This window comes from Phaseolus vulgaris, chromosome 7, assembly GCF_051622355.1.
Source record: "Phaseolus vulgaris cultivar YP4 chromosome 7, ASM5162235v1, whole genome shotgun sequence".
NCBI classification, from domain to species: Eukaryota; Viridiplantae; Streptophyta; class Magnoliopsida; order Fabales; family Fabaceae; genus Phaseolus; species Phaseolus vulgaris.
The window spans coordinates 44,681,147-44,703,673 of NC_143504.1; the positions used below are offsets into that span (position 1 = coordinate 44,681,147).

A 22,527-nucleotide genomic window follows, 5' to 3' on the forward strand; every position below is an offset into this window, starting at 1 on the left:
CTTCATTTATATGATTTCATTATCTCAAGAGAGTCGGGATATCTCCTTCTAGACAAATTCCTAGTCAATGCACATCATAAACAATCTTAACACGGTATTTTATTTCCTAAAAATACTATGTCTTGATTAAAATTCATATTCCACATCTCACAATATCCAAAATCACACAATTAAATCATACCAAATATTATAATTTCATTTAACTCATAATTTTATAAAACTACACATTACATTAACAGTTGTTGCTCAACATAATACAAACACTCTCATTGAGTCAATTAGCTATTATGTCAATATATATATATATATATATATATATGATTTTTAAACCAAAATCATTTAAAATCAAACAACCAATTCTCATCAAACATTTCATTTGAATTAATTCAACAAACTATTCAAATAACTTCATTAAGTCATTCAATTCCAAACTCATATACATTCTACAACATCTATTATATCTACAATTTCACATTTCAATCTCAAACAAATTCCAATCGACTAAAAAACAAGAAATCCTACAAGAAAATTTGAGATTGGTGACCACGTCATCCCCACATACAAATCTTCTAACCTATGATTCTATTAGCAATTTAAACTAGTTTCCCTTACCTTTACTTGAGCAGATTCTCACTAAGAGCTCTAATTCTACCAAAAGCTCAAGAGTAGCTTAACTTGCACCACATAGTTCTAATAAACAATAGAACTATAACACTAAGACTCTGAGCTAACAGAGATTAGTCCTGAAGCTAAAAGAGTAAAAGAAAACCTATATTGAGACAAACCTACGAGTTCAAAATTTGACTCAAAGAGAAGAGCAAGAATGAACTTACTCTATTAGTGATTCTAATCGGACAGTCTTGTAGTCTTCGTTGCCAGGAGTCTAATGGCGTACTCTGATCATCAAACTAATGAGCGAGGATGTTAAAATATTAGAAAGAAAGGAGAGAAAAGGAAAAAGAAAATATTTAGAGAGATGGTGATTCTTTTAAAATGAAACATGAATAACTGAATTTTCTATTTATATGTTCTTTTCATTTTAATAATAAATATTCAAGTGTCATTTAAAATATACTACTTCTACTCTGGTTATTTTCTATATCCTTACAATTATATAACAATGATCACACAATAATAAGGTGACAAAAATTACATTAGTAAGGAAAGGAGTGAGAATAAGAGAGGAAAAAAAATATTATTTTATATCCTAATTCTTACTAAATATGTTACAATAATAAATTAAAATAAGCAATTCAATAGTATGTTAGTATACCAAACAATTTTTATACCCCATGGAATAATTATTATATTTTAACTACCTTCAAATTTGTGATAATAATAATAATTTTATATTCCCACTCTATCAAACAACAACATAAATATTTCGGCCTAAATCAACAATGCCTATACATCAAGTCTAGAATCACAAGATGCTATTTATCTCATTTTCCAAGTTTTCTCCTAAGATCATTAAACAGATTGATGTGAAAAAAAAGTAGACATTGTAGGTCTTGTCTCCTAGCAATTCAATTGATAAATTAAACTTGTAGTGTCAATTTTATTTTTCAACTTGAGATGAATGAAAACTTTACATTTCTCATTATTCATCAACAACTAATCTAGCCTAGGGACATGGGGGGAATGATTATCCCAATTTTATGGAACAAATGGCAAAAGAAAACCCTTAAGTTGTTTCTTTTTTAAGACACTTTTTTTAACAAAACAACTATTAAGAAAATGTCAATAGAGAAGCATTTAATGTTATTAAAGTTGTGATTATTAATGTGACTTGTATTGATTTCTTCATAAATTGTTTGAAATCTGTACAAATCATTTATGATTTGTGAGATGCTAACAACCACAATCTCATGTGATTAATGGACACAATAAATATAAGTTAAGTTCTTACAGATATATATATTGGGACAACCACCAATTCATTTTTATTTTTAATGAGGAGGTATCCAAGACTTTTATTAAATTTCCCCCATCAAATTAGCCCATTTTAATATCTCTAATCACAATCTCTTGCACAAAAGTTAAGTTAAAGACACTAGGGTCAATAACTTTTACATGCATCTACCAATGTGAAAAATGAAAAAAATGTTTTGCCGAAAAAAAAAAAGAAAAAAATATATGTTTAAATAAGAAAACCAATATATGTGGTTATTTTCAAATGTAATTAAGATTATGCTAACCATTTTTAAATAAACAAAATTATCAATAATCAACAATTAAAAAATGACAAAAGTTGAGTTAAATAACACAAATAGGATGAAATTATAGAAGATAGTTAATGAGGAAAATCTTAGAAAACTTATTTCAAGAAGTTAATTCAAAGAGTAAAACCTAGAAATCTTATGGTAGTTTAAGTTAAAATTTCAAATTACAAACATGCTGAAAATATAAGTTCTCTCATGTAAATCTTTGTAGCAACATTACATAATTTTAAATAAAAAAATCAAGCATGCAATTATAAGTTATATAAAGATTTGTTTGAAAGTCATTAATATAATATACTATGTAGTTGAAATTTAAAAAACTAATGATTAAAATTTTTAAAACTGTAATTTATCACTGTCAAAGCTTGAATAATAATTTATTATATAAAGATTAATTAAAATCAAAACTTTTACATGATGTGACACTACATATTCTAAAAAATAGTCTTTGGTATTGTTTATGACCTGGTTCTATACTTGTTTTCTTATACAGAAAATGTTATTTAACAAAAACAAGTTTTGCCTTGGTTAGCAGTGTTCTTCATATGGATTTTTGGGATTTCATTTTATCCGTGTACAGAAGATAAAATTGGGATATGTGACAGAAACATTTTGCGTCATTGATAAGCACTTTTCTGGTTTGTAAACTCCAAACAATGAATATTCAAATGTATCTAATAAGGTTTCTCCTTTATTTATATTTTTTAATTTTAATAGAGTTGATTGTGTATGTACATTTATTTTAAAAGTTGATAATATATATTTTGGATATTGTAGAAATATAAGTTTGCTTTAATCTGTTCGTAAAATTCTTAGTTTTTTTATTTTAGCAATAATGGATTGTTAAACACAACTTCAAAAGTTTTTGGAATTAGTGAAAAATATTGTTTTAGAAGAAAATAGCTAGAAAGTGACACCAATGAAGACAGTTTTAAATTGTTTATACAATTATTATCAATAACATGGTTGAAATGATTCTATCTTTAAAAATAGATAGTAATTTAAAAGGTAAATAATATTAGTGAATACCGATAAATTCTTCACTTCTCCAATCTTAGTGAATACCGATACAACAATATTTAGTTTAGATTATTCTTTTGATTGGGGAAAGGAATGTAATGTGAAGATGTCAAATAAAAATTTATAATTTATATATATATATATATATATATATCAATTCTATTTTGAAGATGAATTAGAAATATAATAATATAGAAAATCACCTCATAAGACTACTTGCATTAAAATACTATACTAATGATAAGTTTAAATGTTATTGTATAATAAAAAAATTATTGGAATAAGACTACTAAATTACTAAAATATTTTTAATCTTTTTCTTAATTTAAAAAAATGCATATTATTAAGTATTCTTAGACAATAATACTACAATAAAAGAAGAAGAATAAAACTTTAATATTACATTAAAAATTGAAAAAAATATTTATAATATTAAAAATACAGGCTTAATAAAATAAGTTTAACGGGAAATTTAGTGGAAAAATATATAATAATTTGAGGATTAAAAATATTTACAAATAACAAATAATATTAGAAATGAAATGAGAATTTTTTTAATAAAAGACCAAATAGTTTTTAAAAATAATTTATGATCTTGTAGCGACATTACATAATCTTAAATAAATAAATAATGTCATTTGACATTCGAAATCACTATGAATAAAGAAAGAATCGAAAATGTGTGGACAAAGGCTAGTATGGCTTGAATTGACTCTCTATATATGCAGGCTTGAGTTTCATTGCTGGAACACTCTGAATCACTCTTTGCAAGCTTTATAAATCAAACTAGGTTTTCCTTTGTTTTCTTTAACCTTTTCATCTCTTTGTATTGCTTTCTCAAACGAGGCCTTTTTCAATTGAAGCGTGTCAAGAATTGGAACTCCATGGAACGCCAACAATGCCGCGCGCGGAAACCCTAATTGCGCCCCAGACCAACCATGACCAACGGCGATGGAAGAGCCGTGTCGGACGACTTCGGCCGAGCCGCAGCGCGTCTCGCGTTGGCGCAGCTCTGCAACGCCGCTGGGTTCAACGGCGCCACTGCCTCTGCGCTGGACGCCTTCGCCGACATCGCAATCCGCTACCTCCTAGACGTAGGCAGAACTGCCGAGTCCTACGCGAACCACGCCGGCCGATCGCAGTGCACCGTCTTCGACGCGATTCGCGCGTTCGAGGACCTGGAAGCGCCACGAGCCTTTTCCGGCTCCGGCGCCGGCGGAGTCAGAGATATCATGACCTTCGTGGAATCGGCGGATGAGGTTCCGTTCGCTCAACCGATTCCTCGGTTTCCGGTCGCTCAGGAACGACGTCGCATTCCAAGTTTTGATCAGATGGGGGAGACTCCACCGTCGAAGCATATTCCCGCGTGGTTACCGGCTTTGCCCGATCCCCACACGTATATTCACACTGCAGTGTGGGATGAGAGGGTTTCTGATCCTCGTGAAGATAAAATTGAACAAGCTAGGCAGCGTAGGAAGGCTGAGAGGTCGTTGTTGAGTTTGCAGAAACGGTTGTTGTTGCGTAATGGGTCTGTGGAAGCTAAAGCAAGAACATCAGGTTCACCAGATAGTACTATTTTGGAACCTCAAGGTGTTGATGATGACCATAAGGATGTTGATAAAGATGTCGCTCCGGTTGTTAAGGTTTCAGTTTTGGATGAGGGTAATGGTGGTGATAGGAACCGTGTTTCGGTGTTGGAGGCCTTTGCTCCGGCAATTGAGATGCTTGGGAGTGGAGGGTTGGGTGCTGATGAGGATGATGGGTTGGGGGAGAGAGACAGAAGTGACCTTCCCGCTGTGAGACCTACTGTGCATTTTAAGTTTAGGACTGGGAAGAAGTTCATTGGGGAGTCGTTGGATATGAGAATTCGGAATAAGGATGCGTCGCGGACGGTGGCATTGGTTGGGAGAGAAGATGAGAGGGATGATAAGAAAAGGAGGGCTGAGTATATTCTCAAACAGTCTATGGAGAACCCGCAGGAACTCACTCTGTTGTAGATTGATTAGTGTACTTATTGACTTGGCGTGGTTGATTTGCATTAAAAATGGCTGAGGGTGAATCGGAACTAAAGGGCTTGCGATGCTTTGGTGAGGACTTTGTGACTTACCTGTAGAATCATTCTTAACATGTTTTTAGAGCAGTTGAATTTGTTTCTTTTCTTGCTAGTGTAGCTGTAATTTGTTAATGGATTTTTTAACAAAATGCTCTTTCCGCTTCTCATATTGTACTTTACTCACCAAATTCAATTGAATCAATATACTGAATTTTCGATGCAGTGATAGTATTGTAATGATGTAATAATAGCTTCATTTTTGGGCACCACTCAGTTGATATAACCATGCTAATAAAGATTGCGAGTTAAGTAGTACACTCAGGTGATTTTACAATCCCAGAACCTTGGTTTGAGTCATCTCACAAGCAAACTCTATTTTGTAAACACATGAGTTCAGGTCCGGGTGGTGAATTTAGGTCTGAGTGGGGGAGTTCAGTTGCATATTTTTACAATAAAAACGCCTACCTTGTCATTTTGGGTCGCAAAAATAGAAGAAAGGTTAGGGATTTTGAATTGCAGTCTGTTGTTCCTCTAATTGCAGCTACTAACCATTGCTATCCTTCCAAATTTATCTTCAACATTGCAACATTGTTATTTATCGTCTGGTTTCTCTTCACAGTAACTGGTGTTCTTCATGATTGTGGGTATTGTCCATTTCTTTTTTATTTGTGTTTGTGGTTTCAAAGTTTTCCTCTTCTGTTGAAGACTCAATTTCAAGTTCACACTGGACACAATTTTCAAGTCCACAATGTCAACTTTAAAGTTCAACAGCTCCCTTCCATTTGATTTCGTTGATTTTTTAACAACTTCTACTCTGTTTTGTTTTTGCAACTTCATAATTTCCAGCTTTCTATTAAATTTGCACATATGATTCATATCTGTTCCATTTTCCACTACCCCAAATTTGCATACTTCATATGGGTGTCAAGTCTATGTTTTTCACTGCCCAATTTGCTGATACTAATCATATATATGTATGTGTGTGTGTATATATATATATTATCTTTTGAAATTGAAATTTGTATTCACACCGATTCCTATATTGTTTTATATTAATATTTCATTATATGTCTGCAAGTGGGATAGGATCAAACTCAATAAATGACAATTCCTGCCTCAGTTGCTAAAACTAGAATTAAAAATGTTGAGACTTACTATTTTCATTATTATGAAATTAAAATGTTAAATCATGGTTATCAAACTTGTGAGTTAACTCGTTAACTAGTTCGAGTTTACGTTCCCACTTATACTGGACGATTGAACTCAGTAGCAAACTCATTTTTGGAGTAAACTCGGTGGACTCATTGTAAACTCGGTGAATTTGGTTGAACTCGCGAGTTTGCGCATCCGAGTTGGCGAGTCCAAAGAGTTCGTGCGTTTGTGTCGTTCATCGTCTTCGTGGTTGCCTGTGTTCGTGGTTGCTCACCTTGCCTTGCCTATGTTTGTGATTGTGTTCGGTGGTCGCGTCGAGTCGTGCGATGGTCGAGATCCTGTCGTGCGATGGTCGAGATCCTGTCGTGCGGTGGTTGCGTTTCTGTCGCGTGTTGGTCGCATTCCTTCCTTGCGGTGGTTGTGTTTCTGTCTTGGAGTGGTTGTGTTCATCATAGTTCTGATCTGCAGTGGTGGTGATCTGGTGTTAGGTAAGAGAGATTGATACAACCCAAATAGACAAGAAGATGACTAAGGACACCATGAACACTTCACAATTAGGTCAGTCATCTTAGCATCCAAGACAATGTCCCACCAAACATCATAAGGACCTCAGCAGAAGAAGAAATGAACATAGGCCAGAGCATCAAATGTTCTTTCTTTTGGTTTTTTTAAAAGACAAGTTTATGTAAATCAATTGGACTCACTTTGGGGGTCCAAATAGAAGAATAAGCTAGAATAGGGTTCAATTAGCATAAATTGGGGTGTACTTAGCATAAATTGGACTTGTGCCAAGCCCACCTACCTAGGTTTAGGGTTTCTTTAACCTACCTTCTAGAAGGTTTCTCACAAATGACACCCCTACCCTTCTATCATAGTTTTGATCTGTGGTGGTGGTGATCTGGTATTAGGTAAGAGAGATTGATTCAACCCAAATCGACAGGAAGATGACTAAGGACACCATGAACACTTCATAATTAGGTCAGTCATCTCAGCATCCAAGACAAATGCCCCACAAAACATCAGAAAGACTTCAACAGAAGAAGAACTGGACACAGGCCAGAGCATCAAATGTTCTCTCTTATGGTTTTTTTAAAAGACATGTTTATGTAAATAAATTAGACTCACTTTGGGGGTACAAATAGAAGAATAAGCTAGAATAGGGTTCACTTAGCATAAATTGGGCTTATGCCAAGCCCACCTACCTAGGTTTAGGGTTTCTTTGACCTACCTTCTAGAAGGTTTCTCACAAATGACACCCCTACCCCTCTATCTTGTTCGCCAAGACACTCTAGAGTGTCTTGCCTCCTGTATTTTAGACTTGAATTTTGAATAGAAAAGAAATTGTGTCAGAGTGTAGTGAACCGAGTCTCCTAGAATTTGGGTCTTATCTTGATTGCCCTACACTTCAAATGGCGGCTCTTCACTCATCTTGGAGTCTTCTCCTTGTCCAAGTGGTGTGACCACACCTTCATCATCCTAAGCTTCTCTTTCCTCTCATCTTTTTTATTTTTTCATTCCTTTATGTTCTTGTGTTCTTCTTTTTCTATTCGGTTTCCATCTTCTTTCTTTCCCATATTTGCTCTTTAATTCTGCTCCTATTTATCATTAACACTATATAATTGTGTTTTCTCTTTGTCCTCTAGAAGTGAACTTTCACACTTACTTAATCACTTGGTTAAGTTCTGCTTAAAACAAAAACTCATAAACAAAGTGCAACCCTTAAAATGTGCAATCCTAAAATCAACTCACATCAGAGATGGTCCTGTGTTGTGCTGTTTTTGCTTGCTCTGTTTTCTTAATTGGGGATTTAGGGCAGACATGCAGTTTTTTTTTTTAATTGGAGGAGATAAGTGGCACTGCAGTGGGGGGAAATTTTCTAATTGGGATTTTTTTAATGGGGGATATTACTGCAGTGCATATTTGCAGATTGTGATTTTTTTTTTCAATTGCATTGTGTTTTTAATTTTAGAAAATTTCATTTCTTAAATTCATGGTTTTTTAAGGTATGTTTGGGAGTGGATCAAATTCAACTGCAATCCAAGTGCATCTTCATCTAGTAAAAATAGAAGTAGAAATGTAGTTATTTTAGTGTTGTGGACTTATTTGTTTTAACTACTTTGATTAATTATATTATTGAAATCTTTTTTTATCATATGAAGTACTCTTGTAAAGAGTTTACTAAGCTCCCACGAGTGTACATCTCAAGTTTGACAACCTTTTGTTGAATTATTATTATGTTATTTCTAGCTGTCTTAATAACTTTTTATAAGAAGGAAACACTTGAAAATTTACAAGTCAAGTTTACAGAACTCCTACAAACTCTTGCGTTTGACAACCAATGGTTGTAACCGTTGCCTTTAGAGAATAGACTGTTTCACTCTGGTTTCTTTGATCTATGGTAATTATATGGATGGTAATGCATTCTTTGCTAAGTAATACAAATAAGGATGTCTTTTTATCCCTGAGTTTTAATTTTAAATTGCTAGATAAAAAATAAGTAGTTTTCTTAGTTTTCTGGAAATTTTTTATGCTGTGGCTACTTCAAGTCTTCAATGATTACTTTTTTACTAGAGAAAAATATAATAGAAATATTAGAAATGCAGTAGATACATGTCTGGGAAAGGTATACTATGTGTGCCTGATATTTTCCAGTTAATTGTTTCTTCCTTTTTGTGGATTGGTGTTTGTTTTCTTTGTTTCCTGATAAAAGTTGCATTTGTAAACATATACTAAAGTTAGCAAGTTTTCCCCTTTGTTGTTTGGAAGATGTCAGAATTTCATGCTCTGACTCAGATTCTACATTTTCTAATGGTAATAATTACTATTTCTGTCATAATTTCTGCTGATAATCTGCACTGTTTTCATTGCTGCTGGTAGCTGCATCATGATATGTTGCTATTGTCATCTGTGTGTCGGCTTCATGCCTAGGAGAGTAATTACAGGCAAGGGCCACAATGACCAATTCATGTGTATTATAGGATATATGCTTTAGATTTTGCTTTATAACCTACTGCAAACAAAGAAATCTTTTAACGATGGCTCTACAGCTCTTGTTCTCACTATATAAGTTAAAGTTCTACTTGAGTTATGGGTACTGCTAACCATGTATGCTCAGACCAAACATTTTCTGAATTGGTGTATTATAATCTATAACATAATATAATATAATATATGATGGTACAGAAGAACATTTTAATGCAACTTTTTCACAAGATTCATAGTACCGTTTTTTTCCTAACTGATGCTTGTTTTTATGCCATGTTGAGCCACTCTCCAAAGGTACCTTTTCTTGCAATGCATTTGCCATGTGTCTTCTGCAGCACAATTATTGTTTTTGCTGGTATCTTCATACAAAGCATGGAAAAGAACAATGAGCTTTATTAATCGTGTTATGTATCAGTCCTTGCTAATAAAAGCATTCTCTTTCTTTTTCTTTTCCCCTTTCAGCATTTAACTGATAGCAGACCACTTATTAAAAGGGTCTGGTCTAGCTCAGGATAGATAAGTAAAAGGTAAAGGGGAATATAGATGTGACTAATAACTAGTTGGACAGGGGTGGATAACTGCCTAATAGAATAAGTAGTGTAAGTAAGGATATCAGGACACTCAGATTAGAGTTGTACTTGAGGAGAATGAGGTATTTGAGGATTTTAGTTCTCTAACCTTTCTCTCAAGTTTGCTTTCAGTGTTCTAGCACCGTCTTTGATGAGTTTTTCGGCGATGTTCCAACAACCACCATTATCTCCAGCAAACACAGGCTTGGATCATGCTGAACTCACCAACTTTCCGCCCTCAATTTTTATTTTATTTTTTTCCAACAACTTTCTAGAAAAAAATTGTCTTCTAACATCACATCAACTTCCAGAATAGATTCTTATATATTTTCTAACCATATTGTTAGTATAAAGAAGATGAGTGGGTCTAACTATTGGCCTTGTCCCAAATCGGATTATGGGTAAGTGGGTTGGACTACAAATCCCATCTTAATACCCCTATTGGATTTGTTCTTACAAAAAATCGAGAACAATTGATAAAGATTAATGCTCAACTCCGTAGTGTTATTAAATGCACAATTCACACTTCACTCAAACTTGTGCATCAGTTTGGAGGAGTGACGCTCATGTCCTTTATACCAATGACAGGCAACATCTGTATGGCGTGTGCCAAGACACTTGCTTCGCGACGTTTTGAGGGTTCTGTGTATGCTTATATTGGGTGGCTTCATGTTACCTTACATGATTTTAGTGAGCTCCTTCCTCCATTTACAAATATGAAGAAGAAACTTGAGAATCGCACTGCAATACGTTCTTTATGACTTTGGGCTTGTATGGCTTGCCACATGAGTATGTTGCTACCGGATCAGATTTTGCGATCACCAATAAACCCTATTGCCTTCCACATAATTTATGCTCCGCTGTATTCCTCAGAATTAAAAACGTGGACTTTGCAGGTGAAAACATTGTCTTTGCATCACAAAGTATTAGTTCTGAATGCTCTCACATACTTAATTCTAAAAATTGTCCAAAATGTGAACATTACCATTGCATTGGACATACAATTGATAGGTGTTGAAAACTGCATGGAAAAACCCTTCGTCCACACAATATTGCTTAGGCATCTTCAGTTAAATGGTGCGCAACATGTTAATCCACTAGTAAGACTACATTGGTGGCTCACATTGGTAATTCATATGCTTTCTCTCTCAATCTCCTTCTCTTAGATCTTTGGGTCACAAACACAAGCTTGCGGTGTTGGTACTACCTAACCCGTCTCATTTCTTAGTGTTGATTATGTTCTTAATTGTTTTTTAATTTACTATTTGTTACTTGATTGACTCAATCGCTTCACTAGAAAGATCAGGCATTATTGAGTCGAATGACTGACATCAAATGTGAGGCACATGACCTTTACTATTTCTTTCCATCCCCATTGATATGTGCATTGCCGATTTCTCTAATGATGATTCATGTACAATTAGAACATGTCAGTTGACAAATTTATCTATTTTGAATAGATTCATGTCAATTAAAGAAATATATTTGTTAGTATTTCCTTGATAGTTTTAGTAAACAAATTTTGTCTCTTTTTTTTAGTTCATTCAGATATTTAGAGTCATTCTTGTGTGTTACTTCTTCTGGTTTCAAATATTTTGTTAACTTTGTTATTTCAACCTTTTTTTAATGAAATTAGAACACAATTTAGTATATACATACGTGATTTTGCAATGACAATGCTTGTGAATATCTATCTAATCAATTTTAATAGTTTATGGCATCCAGTGCTATCCTTCATCAAACTCTGTGTCCTAATAATTCTTAACAAAAAGGAGTAACCAAATGTAAAAATATACATCCTATTAAAGTTACTCGGACATTTCTTCTTCGTAATCATCTTCCTCACTAATTTTGGTAGGATGCTTTCTTTATAGCATGTTATTTCATTAATAGGATGTCATCATTTGTCCTTAATGATGGATTTCTTTTTAAAGACAAAAACTTTTGTGTAGTAAAGGGATTCTTAAGAACACTTGTAATAAAGGAGACTCATGAAGGTGGATTTATGGGTTACTTAGGTGTTAATAAGACTTTAAATTTTTTGAAAGAACATTTTTATTGGCTTCACTTGCAGAAAGGAAGTTTCAATTTTTTTTTTGAAAAATGAAATATTTGTAGAAAGACCAAGTCTCAAGTCTTACCACAAGGTTTATATACGTCCCTTCTAATTCCTAACATTTTTTGTAAAGATATTTCAATAAATTTTGTACTTGTATTGTCAAGAATAAGAAATAGACATGACTCAATGTTTGTTGTAGTTGGTAAGTTTTAAAAAATGTCATTTTATTATTTGCTACAAAGTAGATTAAGCATCTTTATTGTTAATTTATTTTTTAAAGAAGTGGTTAGATTGTATAGGCATTTTAGAGGTATTGTATATGACAGAGACTAAGTTCCTAGTCATTTTTGGAGGATTTTTTTTTAAATAAATTATGTACTAAACATCTTTTTTCAAATACTTATCATCCTTAAATAGATGGTCAAACAAAAGTGGTCTTAATTTCTTAGATGCATGATTATTAAAAATCTCAAAGAGTAAAAAACACATATACCTCATTTTGAGTTTACATATAGTAGAGTAGTTCATTCTACATCTTCTCACTCACCTTTTTAGATTGTTTAGGGTTTAATCCATGGATTCCCTTGAAGTATATCCTCTTCCTACTCCAAAGAAAATAATGTGTAGAGCTCCAAATGAAAGAGAAAAATTTATAAAAGATCTATATATCAAAGTCAAACAAGTGATAGAAAGAAGGATGAAAAAAAATATAAAAGTAGTGTTAATAGAGAAAAAAAAAAAAACATGTTATCTTCTAACCTGAAGATGTGTATGATTTCACTTAAAAAAAATTTCAAATTTTAGAAAATTTAAACTTTAAAGATACGGGACATAACCATTTTCAAGTAGTAAAATAATGCATACCAATTAGATCTCCCTAATGAGTATGGTGTGAGTCATAGTTTTAATGTATATGATTTTTCTCTATGTAATGCAAAAGAAATTGTAAACTAATTCTCCCCGAAGAAAATGTAAATAAGAAAGATAAAAAACTTGTTAAAGATATAGAAAAAAGAATAAAGAAAAACATAACAAAGAACAATAAAGAATGTGCAGTAAAAAAATATTCCAAAAGAGATTTACAAGAGTGGTGCTCCAAACTATGAAAGAGAAAAAAATAAAGAAACATGCAAATTTTTAAAGTCCTTACATTATCCAAAGGAATTCAAAGAAGCATGATTAGTCAAGTTCCGTGTGTAGGGTTGTGATATAAAAAGTTTATAACCAACACACATGTCATTTTCAAAAGCACATGATTGGTTGCAATTATTTCACATGATTTTTCCTTATCCTATGAGCCACCTATTTCTCTCGTACATGTAATCATTAGTTTTTCCTTAAATCTTGAAATTACTTCCTTAACCAATCATGTATTTTTTCCTTAAATCAATGAGTCACTCATGTGAATAGTTAGTCAAGAGTTAACTAGGTGTTAAACATAGGTTTAGTTAATTTAAATAGTCTAATATATTTAAAAATTTAAACACACATGAAATTATTCTTTAATTAGCAAAGGTGGTCATGCCATGTTTCTATAAAAGGAGAGTCCTTGTAGAAATTACTTTTTAAGATTGAATGCAATTTTCTCTTTTGTTAATAATCTTTGTGAAACCTGAGAGTTCTCTTGCTAAGCTTTCTAAGGTGACGAATATTTTTGCACTTATTTTTTAGGATTCATCTCTTTTATTCATTTTCTATTTTATTTGGTTACATGTTTATTGTTTTCTAATTCTTTTCTTTAAATGCCGCAAGCATCAGCATTTCATCAAAATTCTTTCAAATTTTAAGGTTTACATCAAGTAATGCCATTAAATAGAAACACCACCCTTTTTATAGAACTATAACCACAATTTAAATCAATTAATTTTATAAATATTTTTGAATAAAATGTAAATGTATGACATAATTAATTTAACTAATTTAATTGCCTAGTAATCTTCTTAATAATGAAATGTTTTTCTTATGCATAAAACCGAAGATAATATGATAAAATTAAATATTCGTTTATGATAAAATTGGTAATACATGGATTTTTAATCAAAGACGAATCGACTTTTTTCAGTAATATTTTAAGCAATCAAAATATCCTTTCCATTACAATATGAATTTAATCATACGTTTCATAATATATTAAATTTACTGAATTATTCTATTTTTAAAATATTTTATTTAAATAAGACAATTTAAATTTATTAAATTTTTATTTTTTTTATTTAGATAAGTATTTTAATTATCATCAAATACAAAAATTATTTAAATAGTAAATCATTCTTAGTGATTTAAAATAGTAATATCGATTTTTTTTTGGTCAATAGTTGTTATATTGGTTAATGTTCTTTTTTTTTTGTTAATTTATCAATTTTTTTAATTGACATTGATAAAGTCTTTTAATTGACACTGATATTGTTTACAGAAGATGTCGATCATAATTATTTAGGCTAATATTAATTATGATTGTTCTTACGACATTATTGTTTTTACGACATAATTATTTTACGACATTTTTGTTTAAGGTTTTCTTGTCAACTGTTCGAAGGTTGAAAAATTTGTGTAGCTAATTGACAAAAAAAATCCCATTTAATATTGATAAAGAAAACTGAAACAAATGTTGGTTGGGAAACAACTTTGAGTTACATCAACAAGAAAATAACATTCATGTTATTGATTGAAAAATAAGTAAATAATGCAACCTTTGTTGACACTTATCAATAGATAATATTGATAATATAACACTCATAATTTATCTTAAAATTCCATATTCAAATAGACAATAAATTAATCTCATCCATCCATTTTGTCACCCATAATTTCAGAAGGATAATACGTTTCGCGACATGAATCATTTCATTTGCCTTTCATTTCAAAAAAATACAATGCTAATATTCCTACAATGAACTCAAGGATGGTCAAATTAAGTATATAGCTCTAATAGTAACATCCTGCCAAAATTACGACAACATGAAGGTGCCCAGTACAAAAACTTAAAGCTACAAAAGAAATCTGCAAAACTCATCAACCACCACTCATCAAATCCACAAATACGTTATTCATTTTTCCAGGAAAGAATTTTCATCCACATATAAGAAAGGAAGCTTACTTGCTCCAATCATATAAAACTACTCAATGGCTAAGCTTCGCAACCGTTTCTACAGGAGATACTTGGTATCGATGGTTGAAGATCATGAAGTCCATATTGGCTGGTAAAGAAACAATCCTGCATCCATCCAAAGCCAAAAACTAGGTAATTGGATTGGGGTTCCACTACAAACATAACAACTCATATTGCCAATAGAATCATATTAAAGATATGTTTGGACAAACTATTCCAGAAACACTCTTATGAAGTTTATAAGAGAATTAAAAAACAAATAGTTTCCTCATAATTTATGCACGGTTAAAAGTAAAAGTTTCATAAGAGAATTTCTACAAATTAGCTTAGGTATAAATTAATTTCTATGCCAATGACAACAATTACTAAGGTTTGGAAAGAGAAAACTCCTTAGCAAAGGAATATATCAAGGTTTAATTATGTTTTTAATATCTGAAATTTGTTATAGATAATCTTTTAGTTTCTCAAATTAAAAAGAGTTTATTATATTCCTTCAAATCTAGTAAAATAGTTTGTCTTTAATCAGTACATTTGAGAAACTAAAAACAATTTAAAATGCTCATTTTGATCCCTTTTAGTGCTTAGAGACTAAAACCATATTCTTTTCAATTTAGTAGAACTAAAATAAGATTTTTTAAATTTGGAGGACCAAAGCTAGAATTACCCTCAATTTCAAGGACTAAAAATATAATTAAACTATATATCAATAATATTTTAACACTTTTTGCATGCTACTCTTGTCCTCTCCAACACAATGTTTTACCACCAATGGCCACTCACGTCACGCATCTTTGATATCTCATACCAACGGTAACAACTAACAACATATCCAATAATAACAAAATAGGTGTAAAATTGTGTGAAAAGTATTACTTTGTATTAGGCAGCATAGTTTTATACGAAAACATCAATACATCACGCATCATGCCATACTTTAACGGAGGGTGCAACTAACACTTGTATGACGAAGTAGAAAGTAGGTTCTTGTTCAGTAAATTGTAACCTCGATGAAATAAATGATTATGTGGATGGGGAATTCAATGGTTGGAACCTCTAAGCTTGAACTTTCTAGTAACCTTCTAGTAGACACCAACTAGTATAAGAATAAGGACTGGATTTTATTCAATTGAACTGATACGGAATTGCAAATTACACTGGAAATGGAGTAAATACAAAGGTTTCCTCCCAAGATATTGAGAGTTTGGTCTCTCCCTTCCCGAAAACCACTTACCAAAAACTGCCCCTTCCCCTTCTCCTTGTTCTCCTATTTTTTATTTTGCTAATAACTGCTTAGAGGCCGTTATGCTTGCCCCTGTTAATAAGTACTAAAATAGTTAATAACTGCTAAAACAATCTAGTCCTACTAAAAACCCTAAATCATGTCTCTCCTCTTATAATATTTACTTATAAGAGGCCTAACAATACTCCCCCAAAAAGAGTCACCTTGCCCTCAAGGTGAAAAGAAGGTTCAAATTATGACAGGTCAATCCAATGATAAGCACTTTGATAGTCCCATGAGTTGTGTTGCACTGCTTTCATAGTAGTTGGTGTTACCTATAATTCCAACTCTTCCAATAACATAGGTGGTAGAGGCTGAGGAGTTGTTAATATTGTGCAACCTACAACAATCTCCTCCTGAACAATTGTCCCACTGGAAATCGAACTCATGCCTTCACTCTAGTACCAATTTTTGGATTGAGCACTTACCACTAAACTAAAAGTTAAAACTGATAGTCAAGGTGCAACACATTCTACTTAAGAGCTTAACAGCCCAAACACCACAATTTGATTGTGACTTGGCCCACTTGACCTCCGTCACGGGACAATTGATGTCACCTGCAACATATATGGTTGTAACTTGAGATACACTCAATCGCCAATAGCTAAGAGTAGTGGGCACCTAGATTGGTCAGCATACTTCTTCATTTGATTCTGTGTTTTGACCAAATTTCCTTTCAGATCTTGTAACATTTGATCCCTGTCATTGGTCATCATGTTCACCTCTTCCATAGTTGAGGGAACAGTGGCTCCTTTCAGAAGATGGTGTGGGTTGCGACCATACAATGCTTTGAAAGAAGTCAATTTCAAAGAGTTGTTGCAGTTAGTGTCAAACTAGAACTCAACCCAACTTAACCACTTCTGCTTAGGCTTAGTTCCAGTGAAGCACCTTAAATAGGTCTATAAGCATCGGTTGACCACCTCAATTTGGCCATATGTTTGGAGATGGTATGCAAAGCTAAATTTGAGTTGTGTCGGCCAAGTTGAACAATTCTAACCCGAAGTGGATTGGGAATATTTTGTCATATTCTGATCCAATAGAAGAGGTAAACCCGTGCAACATAACTACCTCAATGATAAAAAATTTAGCAACCCCTTTTGTAGTAAATGGATGGCTTAGTGTAAGGCAATGAGCGTATTTAGTCAATCTAATCTATCAACCACCACTAGGATGACATCTTTTCCTTAAGCCTTGGGAAGCCCTTCAATGATGTCCATGGGTATATCAACCCACACAATTTGGTATAGGAAGTAGTTGAAGAAGTCCTGTCAAAGATAAAGGTTGAAATTTATTCCTTTGGCATGTCTCACTCGTAGCTACGTGATGTTGGATGTCCTTCTTTACGCATTCCCAATACACAACTTCAGAGATTCTTTTATAGGTTTTGAAGAAACCTTAATGTCTCCCACAACTTGAGTTGTGAAATTCATGTAATAAGAAGGAAATTCGAGAAGAGTCTTTTGGAAGCATTAATTGACGTTTATAAAATAGCTTTTTATTCTAAAATTTATAGCCCAAATGGGAATTAGGATCTTGTATAAGAACATGAATTATCCCTTGGAGCTGAGAATCTTGCTGAATTTCATATTCTCGATCATCTATTTGTTCAAAGTGGTCTGAGGACAAAGCTAAAAGTGTCATTTTTATAGATAAAGCATCAACCACCCTTTGCATCCCCTTCTTCCCCCTCGGCCAACACTAAAATGTGTAACTGTTTGTTTAGACACACATGAACTGGACCAAATTTTTCATCACATCTAAAGCACAACCCCTTCCTAGACTTCTCATGTAACTATACATCTGTTAACTTTCTAAAGCTTCTTGCTCTGCAGGTATAACAATGTTTCACCTCACTTCTCTCTCCTGTAGAACTCCCAATTTCACCACACTTCACTCCCTATTCCCATGTCACTCTGGGGTTACGGCTATATGTCCTCATTGGCATGCTCACCATACTTGCTGAATTTCCCCCTTTTGTGGCCAACTGGTTCTTCTCATCCACCCTCTATGCACAATCCATTAAATCAACCATGTTTTTTGTTGGATAGAGCTTTAATTCTGCTTTAATTAATTCCTTGAGCCCATTCAAAAATATGCTCCTCAAGTACGTTGGTTCTGCATTCTTTAACGGACCAACACAGAGTTCAAACTTCTCTTTGTATTCTTCCATTGAACCTGTTTGCTTGAGACCTAACAACAATTCAACAGGATTTTTAACCATGGTTGGTTGTAAACGCCTAATAATTGCTAGCCAAAAATCTTCCCAAGTCAGTTGGTGCCCAGAGAACTCCCACCATTGATTCCAGGTCAACGCTTTTCCTTCCACTGCCACCAAAACCACCTATAATTTCTCCTCTCCTGACATCCCTTTCAAATCAAAGTACCTTTCCACTCTGGTTGTCCAACTATTTGTGTCCTCTCCATCAAAAATAGGTATCTCTAACTTCCTCCACCTATCCACTTTGTGTCGTCCACCATTATGGCTCCCCTATGTGCTTCCCTTTGGGATTGTTTGGCTTCCATCGCTATTCTCTTTGTCATGTCTCGCACGAAGGCCTAAACTTCGTTTAGTTCATCGTTCTTCACTATTGTTAACGCATCGCTAACAAACCTTCGATCCCCCTCTCAAATGCCTCCACCCCCACTTCCATGCGCATCGAAACCATGAATGGTCTCCAAGAACTTGTTAGCTCTAATACTAGTTGATAGACCCAACTGGTATAAGAATAAGGATTGGATTTTATTCAATTGAACCATACAAAATTACAAATTACACTAGAAATGGAGTAAAATAGAGTAAATACAAAGATTTCCTCCCAAGATGTTGAGACCTTGGTCTTTCCCTTCTCGAAAACCACTTACAAAAAAATTGTTCCCTCTCTTCCTTCTTCTCGTATTTCTTATTTTGCTAATAACTACTTAGAGGTAGTTACACTTGCCCCTACTAATAACTTCTAAAATAGTTAATAACTACTAAAACAATATAGTCCTACTAAAAGCCTAAATCTCGGTTCTCCTCTTATAATATGTATTTGTAAGAGGCCTAACATATTCATGTCATGATGAGGAACTGTCAAATTATGGTTTTTTTTATAGATAACGCCATATTGAGCATAATTGTCAATCCAATTACCTATCATCTAATGTACAAGATTATGAATGAAGAATCTAACATAAGTAGCTTAACAATTCTATGGTACACGAATGGACATTTTCCTATGTAAAGATAGGGATGACTGATTTTCTTTATTGGAACTGGAAGTTGTTTAGAGGAGGTAAAATAATGGGAAAGGAAAAGGAGAAAAAAGGACAGAAGGGGAAATCAATTGCTCTTGTTTGGGTGTTCAAGTTTACAAAGAAGGGAAACTAAGAAACCAAATACAAAGTACATCTTGGTTGAAGAGAAACTTCTCCACTGCTGATATCAAGAAGATATTAGTTGCAGGTAGGGGATTGTAAGAAATTAAAGAAAACTAATTAAAACTGAAAAGTAAATTGTAAAGATATTGGAAGTGAAAAGTTTACTCCTTCAAAACACAAGGAATAACAATTCTACACCTTAATTGCCTTAAAGTAGTCAACAACACAACCTATATCAGTATAACTTTCACGTCATAAGCTGTAACTGCCCAATCCAAAATTAATATAAAAAGCAAATGCCAAATAACTTCATAGATCTGAAATGGGCATATCAAAATTGAATTAATTAATCCTCATCTCAACAAACTATTCCTCTAGTTTGAAAGGAAAAGAAAAAGATTAATTAGGTATAAAAATGAAAGAAACCAATTATTTAATCCCCTGTACTAAACATGAGATTTTACTATGCTAGTTTACTCTTGCGTAGAAGTATTTGTCTCTGTTCCAAACTCCTAACAAGCAAGGTGGTTAAAGATGATTTTGAATTTTTTTCTGCTTTTATCTTCCAATCAAGAATGGATAGTGGAAGTAAAACAAACTTTTGCCAATCCTATTAACTTCGACACCTATTATATTTTCACTTCAATATACCTTCATTCTTGCTACCAAAGTATGTGCTAAATACCTCAGTTGGTTTGAATCAGTTAGTAGCAGAAATAGCAGTTAGCAACTGGTATGATTACACAGTTATAGCCGGTTGGTGTGACAGTTGGGCTGTATAACTAGGAGAAGAGAGGGTTCTTTGGTTTTGGAGTGGAATAGGGACGAAGGGTCTCTTCTGGAAGAGTCTGTATCCATATTTCCTCATCTTTGTATCAGTATGCTCTTTGACTAAAGGAAAGACCAATAAACACTACCGAACTGGTTCAAGGTAGAGAGACCAGGCTTTAAAGGAAAAGACAGACATAGTTAACAACTTATATAAGATGCCATATATTACATAAATTTTTGCACCATCGCGAAAGTAGTTCTTCTGAGTCCCAAAATAAAATTTTCACCCAGGCTCATGAACCACAACTCATCCAAAATTATAAATCCGCAACCTCAAACATAAAACTCTATCAATCTTCCAAGATTAATTTCTAACATCAAAATTTCCCCAGAAGTCATTCTCCACCCAAATTCAAACAAGGCTAACGAACACATCTAGTTTAAAGCTATTGCACAAAAATCACTGTTTCCTTCCCAAAGTCAAGGAAGCATAGAAAATCTCATTTGATCAAGTTGTAAGTTTCAAAAAATTAGAATGGCCGTGCTGATAATAACACTTCAGCAAGAAAGCAAAACCAAATCAACCATAAGCTCAAATTCGCACTAGAATCAAACCTTCAAAAGGCAAAACAAAAAACAAAAAGTAATTACCTATTCTCTTCAGAGTTAGGGTGGATGGACAAAAACTTCCCTGTCACGGTTAGTGAAGCCCACATGCAAAACGCTAGTCCTAGAGACACCCCAATTACCACCTGCAAATCCCAAAATCTAAAATTTAAATTGTTCCAACAACACAAAACCAAACTCACCACCCCAAAATCAACACTCACATTCAAAGGAGGCCCAGAAAATTCTTCCTCCTTAATCTTCAACAAACCCCTGTCTGCAACCAAACAAAATCCGAATTTTAGTTCAGATCCGTGTGCATCAAAGCCCTGAAGCTATTTCTCTCAACAAAATTCAAAGACATAAAATAAATAGAAAAAAAAAAACTTGGACCATGGTGAGGATATGTATACATTGGATGGTGGAATACGCTGCGTGAGATAGAATGAGAAGGCCTAAGAATCCGACTACAAAACCTAAACCCATTGTTTCTTTGAGTGCAATCTACGTTGGTGATCGATGACGGAGACAATAAAACTACACAAAGATTAGAGATTTCGAGGAGGATGGGTGATCATCGACGAACACCAATACCCCACCACACTGTGCCGAGTTGCAATTGCACAATTTTAGCTGCTAAAATCTTCTCTCTTTCTCTTTTTATTTAACTAAATTATGCTTATTTTGCCCATAACAAAATCAGATTTATATTTCCTATTGTATTTTTTTTAAATGACCACTTTTTTAATTATTTTTTTCCGCTAACCGCATTTATTTTTAAATGGTTTATAATTTTTTTCATATCTCATTATTTTGAATGTTTATAATTTGATCCTATTTAAAAAAAAATTAATATGGTTCTTTCCTCATATTAATGGTAATATTGTTACAATGATATTACTTGACAAAAAGGGATGAATAATAAATTATCAATTAAAATTCACTTGTTAGCGGAAGAGACGAGTGAGTTAAATAAGTTAATATAATAACATCTTCACCATAATTTAAGGGGAAAAGTACCATAGATTTGTTTTTTTTTAAATAAGATTAAATTGAAAACATTCAAAAACACTTACACCATATAAAAAATCATCACAATACTATAGGAAAATACTATTCATCTTTAAAGATTTTATTATTAATAATTTTAATTTTAATTATATATTGTGAAATAGATTAATGAGACATTCATTCATTTCTTATTAGATGGAAAAATGGTTTATGTCACCTCTCCATCAACTATTGAGTTCTCATCATATTAATATAATCTCTCCTTAATGTGATGGTGTTGCATTTATTATTGAATATTTATTATCACCGTGATTTCACATGATCATGAACC

General features: G+C 33.0%; 2 protein-coding genes, 1 long non-coding RNA gene and 1 pseudogene across 3 annotated transcripts; 2 read left to right on the top strand and 2 right to left on the bottom strand.

Annotated features, from left to right (window-relative positions):
- Positions 1–3,895: 3,895 nt before the first annotated feature.
- Positions 3,896–5,517, top strand: TAF8 (TBP-associated factor 8). The gene has a single exon (XM_068635516.1). It carries the CDS (start codon positions 4,181–4,183, stop codon positions 5,237–5,239), a length of 1,059 nt encoding a protein of 352 aa, XP_068491617.1. The 5' UTR covers positions 3,896–4,180; the 3' UTR covers positions 5,240–5,517.
- Positions 5,518–10,589: 5,072 nt separating this feature from the next.
- On the top strand, positions 10,590–11,521 carry LOC150025943 (uncharacterized). The gene is made up of 2 exons (XR_016523335.1): positions 10,590–10,897; positions 11,013–11,521. It is a non-coding gene; the product is annotated as an uncharacterized LOC150025943 (long non-coding RNA).
- Positions 11,522–14,885: 3,364 nt separating this feature from the next.
- Positions 14,886–21,866, bottom strand: LOC137828806 (membrane magnesium transporter). The gene is made up of 4 exons (XM_068635517.1): positions 21,599–21,866; positions 21,410–21,462; positions 21,231–21,331; positions 14,886–15,274 (listed from the first exon to the last, which is right to left on the bottom strand). The coding sequence occupies exons 1-4, from the start codon at positions 21,669–21,671 to the stop codon at positions 15,181–15,183; spliced, it is 321 nt and encodes a 106-aa protein (XP_068491618.1). The 5' UTR covers positions 21,672–21,866; the 3' UTR covers positions 14,886–15,180.
- On the bottom strand, positions 18,210–19,099 carry LOC150025944 (uncharacterized; annotated as a pseudogene).
- Positions 21,867–22,527: the final 661 nt, after the last annotated feature.

Excerpts from the sequence above, each read along its gene's own strand:
- TAF8 (XM_068635516.1), top strand. The coding sequence starts at position 4,181 with ATGACCAACGGCGATGGAAGAGCCGTGTCGGACGACTTCGGCCGAGCC.
- LOC137828806 (XM_068635517.1), bottom strand. The coding sequence starts at position 21,671 with ATGGGTTTAGGTTTTGTAGTCGGATTCTTAGGCCTTCTCATTCTATCT. Across the intron at positions 21,463-21,598 it reads AGCGTATTCCACCATCCAAT|ACAGGGGTTTGTTGAAGATT; the intron begins GTATACATATCC and ends GTTTGGTTGCAG. Across the intron at positions 21,332-21,409 it reads TTTCTGGGCCTCCTTTGAAT|GTGGTAATTGGGGTGTCTCT; the intron begins GTGAGTGTTGAT and ends TGGGATTTGCAG.